This window comes from Rousettus aegyptiacus, unplaced genomic scaffold (assembly GCF_014176215.1).
Source record: "Rousettus aegyptiacus isolate mRouAeg1 unplaced genomic scaffold, mRouAeg1.p scaffold_m13_p_4, whole genome shotgun sequence".
Lineage (NCBI taxonomy): Eukaryota > Metazoa > Chordata > Mammalia > Chiroptera > Pteropodidae > Rousettus > Rousettus aegyptiacus.
This window is the reverse complement of record NW_023416307.1, coordinates 127,881,311-127,898,926: the sequence shown is the minus strand read 5'-3', so window position 1 is coordinate 127,898,926 and position 17,616 is coordinate 127,881,311. Positions and strand designations below refer to the sequence as shown.

General features: G+C 35.2%; 1 protein-coding gene across 5 annotated transcripts in view; it reads left to right on the top strand.

Moving 5' to 3' along the window:
- Window positions 1-16,201, top strand: part of PPP2R3A (protein phosphatase 2 regulatory subunit B''alpha) — a 151,377-nt gene extending 135,176 nt beyond the window's left edge. For 4 of the 5 annotated variants that reach the window (XM_036219782.1, XM_016140354.2, XM_016140355.2 and 1 more), the window contains one exon: window positions 13,599-16,201. In XM_036219782.1, coding sequence (XP_036075675.1) covers window positions 13,599-13,725 — 127 coding nt within the window. In that variant the 3' untranslated portion in view covers window positions 13,726-16,201. Of the gene's footprint in view, window positions 1-5,128; window positions 9,321-13,598 lie in introns of those variants that run through there. The other variant, XM_036219783.1, reaches the window with a different exon arrangement.
- The last annotated feature ends 1,415 nt before the right edge of the window (window positions 16,202-17,616 follow it).

The window sequence follows — 17,616 nt, the reverse complement described above, 5'->3', positions numbered from 1 at the left end:
ATAACACCAAATTTAATAACCTAGAAGACATAGACCAGTACTTAGAAAAATACAGTCTTCCTAGACTGAATCAAGAAGAACTGGAAAAAATCTAAATAGACCAATCAGCAGTATGGAAATTGAAACAATCATCAAAAACCTACCAAAAAGTAAAAGTCCACGACCAGATGGCTTCACCAGTGAATTCTACCAAACATTCAGAGATTTCATACCTATTCTTCTCAACTCTTCCGAAAAATCAAAGAGGAGGCAATACTTGCCAACTCATTTTATGAGGCCAATATTACCCTGATACCAAAACCTGGTAAAGATAACACAAAAACAAGAAAACTACAGACCAATATCTCTCGTGAACACAGATGCAAAAATCCTAAATAAGATACCAGCAAACCAAATACAGCAACATATTATTAATAAGATTATACACCATGATCAAGTGGGCTTCACCCCGAAGGCATAGGGATGGTTCAACATATGCAAATTGATTAATGTGATATACCACATAAACAAATTAAAAAATAAGAATCATATGAGCATATCAGTAGATATAAAAAGCCTTTTGACAAGATACAGCATCCATTTATGATCAAAACACTTAAGAAAATCGGTATAGAAGGAAAGTACCTTAACATAATAAAGACCATATGTGACAAACCCTCAGCCAACATTATACTTAATGGTGAAAAACTAAAAATCTTCCCTCTATGATCAGGAACAAGGCAAGGCTGTCCTCTCACCACTATTATTCAATATAACATTGGAGGTCCCAGAAAATGTAGTCAGACAAGGGAAAGATATAAAAGGCATCCAAATAGGAAATGAAGAAGTCAAATTTTCACTATTTGCAGATGACATGATTCTCTATATAGAAAACCCTAAAGACTCCACAAGAACACTGCTAGAAAAATAAGCAAACATAGTAAATTCTCTGGATATAAAAATCAATGTTCAAAAATCTATACTGTTCCTATAATCTAATAATGAAGCATCAGAAAAAGTGGAAAAAATTTTTTGCAATTGCAACAAAAAAAATAAAATACATAGGAATAAATATAACAAAACATGAAGAACCTAGATAATGAAAACTATAAGACCCTGTTAAAAGAAATCGAATACAAAGAAATGGAAAGATATTCTGTGTCCTTGAATTGGAAGAATCAACATAGTCAAAATGATCTTATTACCTAAAGCATTATATAGATTAAGTCAATCCCCATCAAAATCCCATCAGCATTTTTTAAAGAAATAGAACAAAAAATCATCAGATTTGTGTGGAAGAACAAAAGACCCACAATTGCCAAAGCCATCCTGAGAAAAAAGAATGAGGCTGGAGGCATCACTCTGCCCTGCTTCAAATTATACTATGAAGTAACAATAATCAAAATGGCATAGTATTGGCAGAAAAGCAGACACACGGACCAGTGGAACAGAATCAAGAGTCCAGAAGTAAACCCATATTTATATGGGCAGATAATTTTCGACAAAAAAGCTAAAAACATACAGTGGAGAAAGGAGTGCCTCTTCATTAAATGGTGCTGGGAAAACTAGGAAGTCACTTGCAAAAGAATGAAACTAGACTGTTGTCTATCATCGCACACCAAAATTAACTTAAAATGGATTAAGGACCTGAATATAAGACCTGAAACAATAAAATGCATAGAAGAAAACACTGGAACTAAACTCAAGGACCTTGGACTTAAAGAGGATTTTATGAATTTGACCTCAAAAGCAAGGAAAGTAAAAGCTAAAATAAGTAAATGGGACCTACATAAAACTAAAAAGCTTCTGCTCAGCAAAAGAAATTGTCAACAAGGCAAAGAGACAACTATCTGAATAGGAAAATTTATTTGCAGGCAACACCTCCAATAAGGGCCTAATATCCTAAATATACAAAGAACTCATACAACTCAATAACAGTAAAAAAAAAAAAAAACCAAACAAATGATCCAATCAAAAAATGGGCAGAGGACCCGGACACTTCTCCCTAGAGGACAAATAAATGGCCAACAAATATATGAAAAGATGCTCAACATCACTAGCTATTAGGGAAAAGCAAATCAAAACCACAATGAGATACCATCTCACACCTGTTAGAATAGCTATAATCAACAGGACAAGTAATAACAAATGTTGGAGAGGATATAAAGAAAAAGGAACCCTCATACACTGCTTGTGGGACTGCAAATTGGTACAGCCACTATGGAAAAAAATATGGAGGTTCCTCAAAAAAAAAAAAGAAAAAAAAAAAAAACCTAAGAATTGATCTACCATATGATCCAGCAATCCCTCTACTGGGTATTTACCACAAAGATTTGAAAACCCATATCCAAAAAGATGTTTGCACACCAATGTTCATAGCAGCATTATTTACAGTGGCCAGGACATGGAAGCAACTAAAGTGTCCAACAGATGATTGGCTAAAGAGGTTTGGTAAATATATACAATGGAATATTAATCATAAGAGATGAAATACTGCCATTTGTGACAACATGGATGGATCTCGAGATAATCATGCTAAGTGAAATAAGCCAGAAAGAAAAGTTGAAAAATCACATGATATCACTTTTATGTGGGATATAAACCTAAAAGCAACAAAAGAACTGGATAAACAGACAGAGACTCATGGACATGGACTGTAGACTAGTGGTTACCAGTGGGTAGGGGGTGAGGGAGGATGGGGGGAGGTATACAGGGTAAAGGGGGTCAAATATGTGGTGACAGAAAGAAATCTAACTATGGTGAACACATAGTGTAAATATATATATGCCTTACTGTTAAAGTAAACAGCTAAAACTTACTGGATTTTGTTAACCAACGTCACCATAAAAAATAAAATAAAAATGCATCTTTAACTACAAAAAAAATAATAATTATAAAGAAATATTATGAAGACTTTATTCCAATAAGTTTCACGCCTTAGATAAAATGGGACAGAATCCTAGAAAAAATCAAATTACCAAAACTGACTCAAGAAGAAATAGTAAATTAGAATAGACTGTTTCACATAAAGATAATAAATTAGTTATTAAGTTTTCCCCAGAAGAAAAGTCCAAGTTCAGATGGTTTCACTGGTAAACTGTCAGATACTTAAGAAAAAAAATTAATACCAATTTTTTACAAATACTTGCAGAAAATAATAGTAGGAACACTTCCAAACTCATTTTATAAAACCAGTATTACCCTGATACTATAGCCAAAGACATCACAAGAAATGAAAACTACAAGCCACTATCACTTGTGAACACCAATATAAAATTTCTTACAAAATATTAGTGTATCAAATCCAGCAATATATAAAAAAGATTATACACTCTAAGTGGGTTCATCCCAGGAATGGAAGGCTGGCTTAACATCCACAAATCTATTAATGTAATAGACCATATTAGAATAAGGAACAAAAACACATGATTATCTCCACAGACACAAAATGAGCATTTGACAAAATCCAACATCCATTCACAGTAACTCACTCAAGTAAGGATAGAAGGGAACTTCCTTAACCTGATAAGTCATCTATAGTTAACATCATATTTCTGGTGAAAAAGTGAATACCTTCTCTCTAAGATTAGGATAAAAGACCTAAATGTAAGCTGAAATTCTAAAGCTTCTGGAATAAAACATAAGAGAGTATCTCTTGACCAGAGCAATAAAATACATTGAAAATTGGACTTCCTTCAAAATTTAAAAATCTTACTCTCCAAAAGACGCCATGGAGGAAATGAAGACAGACTGGAATATTTCCAAAACATCCTGATAATGGACTCATATCCAGAATATATAACAGACTCTTACAGATGGATAATAAAAAGACTAATGATCTAATTTTAAATGTACAAACAATTTGAATAAACACTTAACTAAATTAGACGTACAGACAGCAAATGTGGTATGAAAAGGTGATCTACATCATTAGACATTAGAAAAATGCAAATTAAAACCACAGTGAGATACACTACACAGCCACTAGAACTAAAATCACCAAGTTGGTAATGTGAAGCTAGAACCTCAAACATTGGATTGATGGAGATGTAAAATGATAGTTTCTTTAGAAAAGCTTGGCAGTTTCTTAAAAAGTTAAACACACAATCATACAAATCTACTCCTAGAAATCTACCCAAGAGAAATGTTCACCCAAAGACTTGTATGTGTATGTTTAGAGTAGTAGGATTTATAATAGTCTGAAACTGGAAATAATCTAGTCATCAAACTGGTGAACTGATAAAATATAGCCATATACTGAAATGCTACTTAGCAATAAAAAAGGAATGAGCTATTAATAAATACAATGTGGATGAATCTCACATTAAGTGATAGAAGCTAAAGAATATATTCTATTTTTGTCTCACTCCATTTATATAAAATTCCAGAAAATGCAAACCAATCTATATAGTTGGCCCTTGGACCAACCAGGAGGTTAGGGGCACCAACCCCCCGCACAGTTGAAAATCCACATGTAACTTTTGATTCCCCAAAATCTTAACTATAGTCATTCCTCAGTATCCATGGAAGATTGGTTCCAGGAGACAGACAGAGACAGACAGACAGACAGACAGACAGACACACACACACACACACACACACACACACACACACACAATCCACATATGCGCAAGTCCCTTATATAAAATAGCATAGAACAATGAATACAAAATCAGCCCTCTACATCTGTGGTTGGTGGAATCCATGGATGCGACACCCAGGGATGTGAGGACTGACTGTATATTTATTGAAAATTCCACATTTAAGTGGACCTGCACAATTCAAGGGTTGTTCAGCCCATGCTGTTCAAAGGTTAACAGTAATAACAAAAAGTCAGTCAGTGATTATCTTGGGAGAGGGGACAGTGATTATAAAGGGGAATGAGGAAACTTTCGTGGTGGGGGGGAGTATAGATATTTTCATAATCTTGATTGATGCTTTTACAAGTGTATATAAAAGTCAAAACTTATTAATTGTATACTTTAAATATGAGCAATTTGTTGTATGTTAATTATACCTAAATAAATCAAAGGAAAGATCTACGAATACATACAACATGGATGAATCTCTCAAAAATATCTTTCTACGGGGAAGAAACCAGACACTAAAGATTATATATTATATGATTCCATTTACATGAAATTTCCAGAAACAGCAAAATTATAGAGCCAGAAAGCGGATCAGCAGTTGCCTAGTTCTGGGAATAAGAGTGGAGAATGAATGCAAACATGAACAACGGAGAAGACTGGCAGATGGAGAGATGAAAGTGTTCTAAAATTAGATTGATGATGGTTGCACAATTTAAAAATTTTATTAAAACACACTGAAGATAAAGATCAGTGAATTCTATGGTATGTAAATGATACTCAAAACTTTTTAAAATACAAGACCCAAAAATGTTTAGCTTATTAAATTGGCAGTTTTTAAAAGATAATATTAATAAAATAAATATTTGCATTCATACTGTATACGAAGCGTTATTAGATATTGGTGAACAGACTCAGGATCCCTGCCTTAGCAGGGAAAACAGAGGCAATTAAAGTGCCGTAACTGCTCTCTCACAGCGGAAGCACACTGCAGTAACACTTCACTCTAGGCTCACTGTGCAATAAGGCAAGCACTTTTGCACAATGCTGAGAGAAGCAAATTGGCCCAACTGCCCTAGAAAGTAATTTGACAATATGATGTAGCAACAGCCTGAATGTATACTCTTTAACTACCTATTCTAATTCTAGGTATCTATTGTAAATAATCAGAAATTTGGATAGAATTGTTCATCCAAACAGTTGGCACTAGCCACAGGTAATTCTAAAATAAAAAAATTCAAAGCAATACTAATGTACAATAGATTAATTAATGTACAATGGTTAAATGAGTCATGATACCTGTGTCATATTATGCAGCTATTTAAATTGTATGCTTGCACAAAAACCTAACATGGAGAAATCAAGTTTACAAAATTTGTGACATAATCTGAATATTAAAAATGTGTTTATATGTGTAACAAGCTAAAAGGCTCCAAAATATTAACAGTGGTTAACTCTGGGCTTTGCAAATTTGTTTTATATTGTTCTATATAAGGTTAACCTAGTGAACATGTATTACTTTAATAAATAGGAAAAAGAAGTTATTCTTCTCCTTTATCTGACATAGGTAATATCTATTCACTGCAGAAGAGTTAGAAAATAGTGATAAAAATCTTCCCTAAAATCCACCAGAGACAGCCTGTCTTACCATTTAAGAATATCCTTCTAGATATTTCTATTCAGAGAGTTTTACAAAAATGTAAATTTATACTACATATAAATTCTTCTTTATCTGTCCTACTTTAAAGGAGAGATAAAGTAGAGATGGCAGGCCTAACCATTTAGAAGTTTGTTAATCTAAAAAGAAGAGACTAGCTGTGGCAATAGCAATTTTGAATTTTTCTAGTAGTGGCACTGCTCAGAGAAGCCGTCAGCGTGCATAGAGGGGAGAGAGAGGAAGCGAAGGGATGCAGACAGAAGTTCAGGTGAGGGGTCACAGGAGATGTGGGGACCAGCTGTAATGAAATTTGACCAGTGTATATGAGAGGCTTTTGTTGGACACCATTCTTCTCATGTTGTGGGAGATAAGATAAGGTCTACACAGCCCACTTGTGGGTGATGAGGTCCCAAGGGAAGAGAAGGCTTACAATAGCCACAGCCTGTAGAGTGAGCACTAGAATGGTAACAAAGGAAAAGAAAGGCCTGTTTAGAGGTATTAATAGTTGACTGACAAGTTCAAAAGTATAGCTAGACCAGAATCCCAAGGCTACACCAACTAGGGCTTCATCTTAAGATGAATTACAAATAATTCAGGGTGAGTCTGTAAAACAAAATTAGCAGACTGAAATATTAGAAAGGGAGGAAGAATGGTAGTACTATGGAAATAGCAAAGGCTTAGGAGCCAGACAGATCTGGTTCTACCTACCACTTACCAGCTGGGCAGGTTATCTGACTCCTGAGGCTCAGTTTCAGAAGACACCAGCAACTATCTTCCGAGGTGGTTGTGAGACTCTAAGATCATATATATAAACACCTGGCACATAGTAGATACCTGATAAATAGCAGCCATTACTACTATTACTACTTGTATGGGAAGAGATGCAACATAATGTCATGGTTAAGAGCACAGAATTTGATGTTACACAAACTTAATAAATTCAGATCCCTGCTCTGTCATACTTTCTATGTAAATCCAGGCATCCAAGCCTCAACATCCCCTATACTACAATGAGGATACCACCTGTCACATCAAGCTGTTTTAAAGATTAAATAAGATGATGTATATCTTTTTATTATGCCCGTAGGCACAGTGCCTATATAATCAATAAATAATGGCTATTACAACTACCATTTCTATGATCTAGCCACACTATATAATCTCTCTAAACTAGAATTTAGTCAGCTGTAGCATTAGCATTCCAATACCTACCTAGTTCCCTTCATTTCCAGGGTATAGAGTATAGCACAAACAGCAGGACTGTACAGAGAATTAGATATAATGTATATAATGTATCTAACAATGTTTGGTATATAAATGCTAGAAAAAAATGGAGCTATTTGTTTTTCCATCAGAACATGGGCTCCTCCAGGGCAAAAAACCTTAGTCACTTTGTAATCCCAGCACCTGGAAGATTGTTAGGGATATAGATCCTCAGCAGCTGTTTACTGAGTGACACCAAAGGCAGCAATAATCCAGCTGCCACCATTACTACAAGGATAACTGCAGGAATCTAGATGACTTTACCTTCCAAAAACAACCTGAAATTCTCTATCTACTTTACCATCTAACAACAATCATAGGTAGCCTTTGTGCCATGTACCTGTGCCTCCTGATTCAAGGCTGGTACTTAAGTTATGCCTTCGATAAGTAATGTCATAATGACTCCAGATTTCAGTGAGGTGAAAGAGGGCCAGAGGTCTCCACAGGTATGAGGCTCCGAACATTGTGATTATCACATCTAGCACTACAACATGATAACACCATTTCTATAAATTCAGCAAGGTAATGGTCATAGGAGAAACCAGAAAGACAGGGTACCAGTTACATAGATGTAATTCAGCTAAATGTATCACTTATATGAAGATAACAAGTTATGACACCAAATTTATTTATAATTAACATTCTTATGGTTTCTGCAATAGTGTAATTAAAAACTCCACAAAAATTATGGAAAGCAAAATAAAGGGTCCTCCATGTTACTATCTTACACTGAGATCTGCAATAATCAGAAACAAGCTTTTCTGCCAATTTGACTAATACTTGAGTACTTCAGATTTTTAGTTGTCTTTTACATTATCTTAAAAATCCTTTCTTATAGAATATTATGTATTTCACTGTTTTACCTTTAATTAAATGTAATTTAGATTAAATGTAATTCTTGTTATTCCAAGAGTCTGTATCTAATTAATAGAGAAATATAGGTTTGTTGCAGAAAAAAATGGAAAATACAGAGATTACAATCACCCTTGGTTCAGTCATCCAGAGGTAACCATTATTTAATACTTTGGCATATTTCTTTTTGACACTTATGTTACTATTGTTTTCATAAACATGACTTTCAATGTTTCTTAGTGTTCTCTCAAGCAATAACTTACCATTCCCTACTATTAAACATTTAGTTTAAGTTTATTTAGAATTGTTTTCTACTGAATATTTTTTCAAGTGGCTTTTTCTTTTAAATATAAACATGTGAATTATTCTTCGTAAGGGTTCTACATTTACTTCCATTAGCACTGAAAATAAGGCACTGTAGGCAAAGAAGGCCAGCCAGAAACATACCAGAGCCATCTTCCAGGAATGTAGTGATAGTCGTCTGGAGTAAGGGTTGTGTGGAGCCTGACTGTTCTCAGTGAAGTGGGAAAATTTAGCAGAGGAGCCTGAATAATGGGACAGTAGGGGGAAGGACAATGTATGTGTGTATATTGGGATGTGGGATTAGGAAGAAACGAAACGATAGGAATTAATATTCCAAAGCATGAGTTATATTAAAAGTAGAATAATTCTGAGTCTTTTACTGTGCTCAGTAAAGAGCCTTTATATAGACCTAAAATTCATGATGTTTTCATTTTCTGTGCATTCGACAAAACAAATCAAAGGCCAATTTTAATTTATTTCCAGATATTCACTGGTACCTACTCTATGCCAGGCACTGTGATTCGTTAGAAAATGTATGAAACCCTGTCCCTCCCCTTCAAGTTCATAATTAGAATATATTTAACCCAAATGTTTCTACTATCTACATCTAAAATAAAAATGAATTACCAGCTGATGCTCGTAACCCTGGGGATCAGCAAGAGATCCTCAGCCATCAAAAATGAAAGGAGATCAACTTTCTGAGGCAGGAAAGTGGGTAGTACATATTAGGAAACTAACAAGAGTTGAAACATAAGATTCTCTATTCATCGAATGGGTCAGCAAGGAAATTCATTGAACCAAATATCCAACTTCTCAAGCATTTTAGTTAATCCACTTTACATCAATGGCTTAGGATACCTGTTTTTAATTTAAAATTAGAAAGGTAAAATTCATTCACTCCTATTTCTAAAGCATTACAGACTCTAAAGTAGAGAACTACTTAACATTTTATCATATGCTTTTAGCCACTATGTGTCTTAAGTTTCCTGAGAGAAGACCTGAATCAAATATTCTGTCCCCTTGCCCCTGTGAATAATCAGAATCCCCACATCAGAATCAAACTGCAACTCCCAGACAATACCCTGAAACTGCATACAAATCCTTTGACAGACCACATATATGCTAGTCATTATTTCTGCTCATTCTACCTGTTACACTTCCATCCCAGGAATCTCCAGAATCAGCCTTAATACTTTTGCCCAGAAAATTATTCATCTGAAAGGGAAAACTTACTTAGAGAAACAGATTTCTAAAGCCATTCATTCATATTGCTAGCAAAAATACATAAACAATTATTTTCCCTATGCTAACAATACTATCTTAAATCTAAGTTAAAGGACTTATTCTCAACTTGATATCTAGGATTTCTAGTGAACTGCTTGTGAACGCTTTGAGTTCTGCTTTAATCCTTTGACTCCTTCACTAATTCAAAAATGGCCAGTTAGTTTACCACCATGCAACCCTGAACATGCCAAATCTCATCTGATCTCGGAATACCAGATGCTGTAGGCATTAAAAAAAAATTAATTAAAAAGTTTAAAATAATTAAAAATAGTTAAATTAATAAAGAATACCTCATAAAATTACCTTCATTTGAGTCCAGAATCTCATGACCTACAAATAAACCCGGAAGAGGTCTATAGAAGGAATCAGTTAACACTCTCTCCCCCCGCAGGAATTCCTGGAGAGCAGGATAAAGATTAAGGCTCTTACAGTTCTGACTTTAGTGACTTCAAGATGACTTCTGCACCCTAAATATTTAACTGACCCCAGCTTTCCCCTACAACTTAACATCATTTCACAAAAGCATTAGGACATCACTTTTCATTCAACAATTCGTTTTGGGTCCCTAGTGCCAGGCACTATATCCTAATGCCCAAGGAAACTGGTTAAGTTACAAAATGGACACTTTATAGTCCAGTGGGGAAGATAGGCAATTATATTATGAAGGAAACAAAGAGAGTGAACTAATAATGGAGAGGCACTTACAACTTAGGGTACTGAGAGAAGAATTTCCTGAGAAGGTGATGCAAATCTCAGAGTTAAGGAGGAAACAGTTATGCAAAAAGCAGGGAGCAAAAATGTTCACAGAGGGGAAAATATGCAATGGCTCTGAAGCAGGAAAGGCCAGTGTTGCTAGGGTATAGTGAGCACCAGAGGGAAATGTGGCTGGAAAGATTAGCAGGGGTCAGATTATGCAGGGCCTAGGGAAGCTACTGAAAAAGAGTTAAACAAGGAAGTAATGTAATCTCACTTATTTTGAAGATAACTGCTAGATTGGTAGAGGTGCAAGAATAGATACAGGGTGACAAATGAAGCTATTACAGACATCTAAATAAGAGATGGTGGTAGCTCAGGCACTGAGAATATGGAACCTTTTAAATGACATCTCAGATTAAAAATAAGCACAAGTTAAACAAAGGGAGGGCACTACAGGCCTCTGAAAAATATGTAGTAGCATCAGGTCCCAAGACCATTCCAACACAGTAAATAACCTAGTATGGCAGTATCAAAGGGTTCCACACAAGAGTGAAAAGCTGGAAGACCAATTGTCAGAAAACTATTGTAGTAATCCTAGCAAGAAAGTATGGTTCCCCGAACTAAATCAGTGGTAATGGAGAGGAAAAGGCAGGACACTATCCATGTGTTTTTGAACATGGTAGAACAGGCTAGCTCAATTTGGAGAGGGGAGGTAAGAGAAACTTCGGTAACTAGGTTTCTGGCTTGGAGTGGGCAGATTATGGTGCTATTCATTAAAAAAGAGGGTATCAGGGGTGTGGAAAGAATTTCAGGTTTGTCTATGCTATCATACGAGAAGAGCCGTATCGTAGGCAGTTGGATACATGGTGGTCTCCAGCTTAAGAAAGAGGCTGAGGCTGGACACGTACATTTACAAGCCACAGGTGGACAATTCGTGGATAAAGCCATGAGAAAGACTGATTGCCCAGGGAAATACAAAATGAGGAGAACTTAGTCCAAAATGCTGCACTGACAATTAAGGGGGAGGAGATGGAGTAGGGTTTATCAATAAAAGCATTGTTTTTAACTGAATAAGTCTGTTGTGAGGTGGTGTCTTGACACACTGTAGGATTTTTAACAGCATCCTAGACTCTACCCAGTAGATGCCAGTAGCACCCACCCATTTGTGAGAAATGTCTCCAGACATTGCCAAATGTCCCCTGGGAGTGGGGATCACCCCCACTTGAGAACCACTCGGTTAAGAGGTGTCTCTAGGACATTGACAAAAGGTTCTCAGTGAATGAACGAGAATCCATGAGATTCCTCCAAAGTCTTTGCACAGTACTGACTGCTCTTGGTCCCTTGAAAATACAAAAGAAATGCAGGCGATACTCCACTATATCCAACCCACAGGGCATTGAAACATCTTTACATACTAGATTGAATCAAATCCACTGCTAAAAATCACATTTCTGGCAGGATGCTAGAGTGGCAAAAACTATGTATTCTTTTGTAAAAATTTTCAAACAGCATCCACAAAAATTTTGTGACCTCATCTCCCAATACATGATTGCTGCTCCAGTATGCCTTAGCACTTCTCCATCATGAGGATACCTAACATTATCCAAGAGTTTATGATTTATATAGGTCCTCTCACCTAATCTCCACTCACCCCTTATGAATGGTAGTCACTGCTACTCTCATTAGTTGAGGAAACTGATGCAGAGGGGTTAATACCAGGTCAAATCACCTTAAGTGATCAAACTGAGATTGGAACCTGATTTTGAAGTCTGACTCCAAAGTCCATGCTCTAAAGCTACACCACTTAACCACTATTCCAGATGGCCTCCATTAGGCTCCAAGCTGTTTAAGGGGCTGGTTCAGTCTTTTTACCATTGTATTCCTAGTATTTGGCTCATACTTCGCAACAGAAGCTCACTTACTGAATGATCCTCAGTTCAGAATTAACTCTAACTTATTCCCATATCTGCACCGAAGTGTTTAAGACATTAAGAGCTCACAGACAAGCAGGTTAGGGAACCAAGGGGAAAAATGTTTCCACTATGACATGTTCCCAGAAATGGAGGCTCTACCATTAATTCTGCTTCACTCTCAATGTTATCCTCCTTACTGCTTCCTCTACTCACTGAATAGGTGCTATGCACTGGGTATACCTGCCTCAGCATTATTTTCCCTCACTTGCCAGCCTTAGTACATTTTTGATAAAGGTACTGTATGTCCAGAAATTTCTGCACAGATGTTGTGCAAAGGGTAACAAAGCTAAGCCAGTGATGTCAAATACTATGACAGACATTGCTAATTGATCATGTACATTTTTTCTGGGCTCAGATGTAGCCTTAGAATATTTAATACTTCAAGGAGCCACCATTCCCACGATATAAAATATTTTGTCATCCCTGTTTAAAGCCACCTTCAAGGGGTAGGTAGCCTGGACAATATGAAACTCAGAGTTAACAGTAACCTCTAACAGGGAGTAAGAAGAGGGAACATGCTGTGGAATTCTGCAAAGAATGGAAGGAAATCCATGAAAGGGTTTTAGTCTGCTCTATGTATACACTTTCACATCCTAAATGTACTTCTTGGAAGCCATGGAAACTATAAAACAATTTTGAGATTTGAGATCAAGTTCTTGACTCTGCGTGGAAGCCACGTCAATGAAAGCATTCATCTAAAGCTCATACTGTATGGACCTCAGACCTCCTTAACCTTCATCTTCTCATTCCTCCAAGGCCCATAAGAAAACCCTGATACAGCACATTTTTAACAAATTCTAACATGAACTTGGGTTTTAAGGAACAGGAAAAAGAATGCTTTTTATTCCACAGCATTGTCTCCTCCAGGGTGGCTCGGTTGTTTTATAACTTGTCATTTAGCAACTGAAGATACTTTTACAAGCTGGTCTTCAGTCTATAGTTCACCATATTGACTTCTACTCAAACATTATTTTTTAAATCGGTAACTCACTTTTTTTTTTCCAGCACTTTTGAAGATTATGAAACTGAGGAACCTGCCTCTCCCTCGGAAATTGGAAACAAAGGCAATAAAATAGTAACCTCAAGCCTTGCAGAGAAATGTGGAAAGCTTCAGTCAGTGGATGAAGAATAACCGTCAACGTCTACATATTGAAAGATACTTAAAAAAATTTTTTTTCTTGTGAAGAGATGGTATAGTTTGCATACTGCATTTAAAGGCTTTGATTTCTGCAAGTGATTGTATATGCACTAGGAACTTTACGACATTTTTAAGCAACAAGTCTGGATATACATACTCAGTTTGGGAGATTCTCCCAATTTGCCTCAAACCTCTTACAGAACTTTTCCTCAGAAGCAAATATGATGATGTTCAACTTCCAAAGTCTGTGAACCAGCACTCTTCACCCCTGAATGTACCACAAGGCTCTCTTGGAGAAAGTACCAAGCACAGTTCTCTGCACAAAAGCAGGAGTTGCCTCTGTTGTCCAGCATCCCTGCGGCCCCTAAGGGCTCCCAGGGAACCCAGAAGAAATCCTCACTTGCAGAAAACAAATCAAAAATTCTGGAACTTGAAAAAGCATTAAGGGCCTCCAGAACTGAATTAGCCCTGGTAATAAAAGCACTGCCAAAACATCTCAGAGACTTCTTTTAATTATGTGTGTACTGGAGTTCAAAGATCTTGAACTTACTTGGTTTAATGTATTATTTCACAATGACCTGCCAAACTGCTAGTCACTTTACATCCTCAGGTATCATAATCAGTGGGCCTTCCAATCTTGCTGGCAAGCTCTAAATAATCTCTTCCCCATCCTGACCATGGATCTTATATAAAACCTAAAGAAAAAAACTTCTTAAATGAAGACAAGTAGAGCATTTGACTCATACTTGAAAAGTTTCCTTTAACTCATCTAATATTTGTAGAGAATTACTGATTTATTCGTCTCCAAATTAACTGATGTCCTAGCTACACTTCCTATCAAAAAGCCTAGTTGAAAACTTAATATGAAAATTCTTACTAGACATATTTATCACTTGATATTAGTCTAGGCCAATAGTTAAAGGCTTCAATCTAAACATTTTTCTTTCACATTGAAAAGAAACCACTATTTCAAATATTCTATCCACCTCAGTATTAATCACAAAAATGAAAGAAACCAGTGATGCCACCCATAAAGCTATTTCATGTTTACTGTAGTCATGGATATGTTCATTACAGAATTCTACATTTCAGCAAGTCACAATGCAGCCAAATCCTGCAATATCCTTAAAGATAAAAATGGAAGATAACTATAAAAAGGATGGAAATTTCTGATAGTATAAGAAACTGTTTAGTATCTATCTCTGTCAAAGTCATCAACTTTTCCGCCGGGATTTTTTTAACCCCAAGTCCTGAATGTCAGAATAGCTTTCCTTCTGACCCCATCTAGGTCCCCCATGCTGGTGTGAAGGCCAAAAAATGAAATAATCAAACCTTAAGAGCTGTGGTAAGCAAAAAGTGGAGAACAGCAAAACTAGAACAGAACTTTGGTACAGTAATAGTTACGATCTTTGTTATTATCCTTCCAGTTTCCTGTTATTTTACCTTCATAATCAGAACTGATCTTCCATTTAACTGTTAGACAAAATAACTATTAAAACTTAGTATATAATAGTTCACAAAGAAAAAATAAAAGCTTAAAAGTGACATTTTTAGGAAACACTACATGCAATAACCTGAACATACTGGTAAATTATTAGTGTTAAAAGTATTTATGTAATACATGCAATTTACCATCTATCCCTATCAACCTTTACCATAGAAGAAAAGCAATTAACTTTTTATTTCGGACAAAAAAAAATACTAAAAAGGAATACCTTTTTAGAAGCCAGATGTGGTTTAAAGGTTTTATTATCCACAATGATTTAAACTATTTCAAAGACTCCACAAAAAGTAAAAATAAAATTGCTTTCTGATAAACGTTTGATTTTTTTTTTTTTCAACTATTTGGCTTTACCTTTTTACCTTGTTTTTATGTACTAAAGTCATCTTGCTTTCACTTTGGTCAATATTTAGTTTCAGAAGTCTGTAATTATTATAAAACTACCATTATCATTCCGTTTAAGGCTATTTTAACTTAGGTTACCCCAAGTATCACATTTTCAGACATAAGAATGTGTTTCACTGTACTTACTCCCTTCTTAGAGTTGAATGCAAGAAATGTAAATTCTGAGGAACTAAGATAGTATATATTTGACTTTATGATAAAGATCATGCTGAATATAATCATTACTGCCCAACTGGAAATTTCAAGTTGTTAAAATATCCCAGGCTCCTTGATCAAAGTTGAGGTTTATCATGATCTTCATGCTAGTCAGTTAAAAATGAGTTTTATAGCGTATTAATTGCCAAGGTAATTAAACTAATAAAATTCTTTGTATTTTCCCTTCATCTTATCTATGTCACTGTGTACTGTTCAAAGTGTTTATAAAACTCTAGATTGATCAAATGAGATAAGTAATTTGCTCAACTTTTGGTAATGTTAAGATGTGTTTGGAGAAGCCTGCATGATTTAACTTTTTTGTTTTTCCCTTTTTGCAAAACTAAATAAAGACAAGTTGTCAAATATGAATCACGTTCACTAAGATGATCACTACACGCTTTTGGTTTTAATCACACTTAAAACTCATTTTGATATTTGGAAGAATAACAGTGTACACAAGCATGAGTTTCAAAGAGAATAACTCTTTGAACCCCTGGCAAAACTATAAAGAAATATCTGTAAGGATAACACCTCATACTGATTGATTTCCTCTGGGGATCTGTCAGGGAGGAAGACCAGGGTTTAAGAATGAGGGAATCACTGAAATCAAAAGGAATTTTAGCCTTAAATGTATTATTTTAAAATATGTAATTGATTGTTATTTGGGTACCTAAAAAAATTTTTTAAAAGGGAGAGAAAAGTTAAAATACCATCCAAGTCATCCAAGTATAGATTCCGATACTATATTTTGAACTTTGTATTTTCTAAAGACTTTTATATGTTACCTATAAGATGGGAAAAGAAATTTTACTTTTCATCTATTGGAAAACTTACTTTTCTCCCACAAGTTCACCACAGAGTTGTTTTAAGAAAACTAAGAACACGGTGAAATAAAAGAAATTTTTATCCTAGGATCAAATTACACCTCTGCATGGAAATGTATACTTTAAAGAAAAAACTTGTCAGCTCTAAAATTTCTATAGCCTAAGATGAAAGATCATTTGATCATTTATGTTAATAACAAAGACTCAAAAGAACAAGTGAAGATACATTAAATGCTGTTATTGTTTTAGTGATTTCAAATCCTGATAAAGTAAATCCAGTTAATTCAGTAATAATTTCTTAATCATCCCCAGTTAGCCATTGATCAGCCTTCCTAAATCATTCACGGTATAAAGAAAAACAATGTAAAAATCAAGGCACTGTAACTATTCTTCCCCAAATGTATATAATATAGGCCATTCAGAACATGCTATCCCAGACCCCTCAGTATTCTACAACATAGAATTAGAAAACTAACATTTATTGATAGATTTAAGGTGTAATACAGGTTTCCAAAAAGGTGGCAGTGAGAATGAATACCAGCATAAAAAAGAGAAACTTGTACTAAAAACAACCTGAATTTATCATTGGCAATATTACATAACAATCAAGGCCCTCACATACTAATGATTTCCACTTGGTCTATATTGCCAACCTCCCATGCATCAAAAAAAAACACAAAACTAAGATTATCAAACTTGGGAAGCAATAATGTACTCTATGATTTATAAGATCATAATATTAGGAAAGTTTGGGAGATTTGCAAAATATATCCTAATCATCCATGTGTACAATCTCATTTCTAGTCATTTTGAAGTGATAATTAGTGAATAAAGAACAGATTTACAAGTTTATATAGCAGGGCATCTGGGTTCAACACAAAACTGTTACAGACTTTAGGCAAATACATGTTTCATGAGACACTGCTAACACTTAGAAGAATTAAAAATAAAATTCCAAAA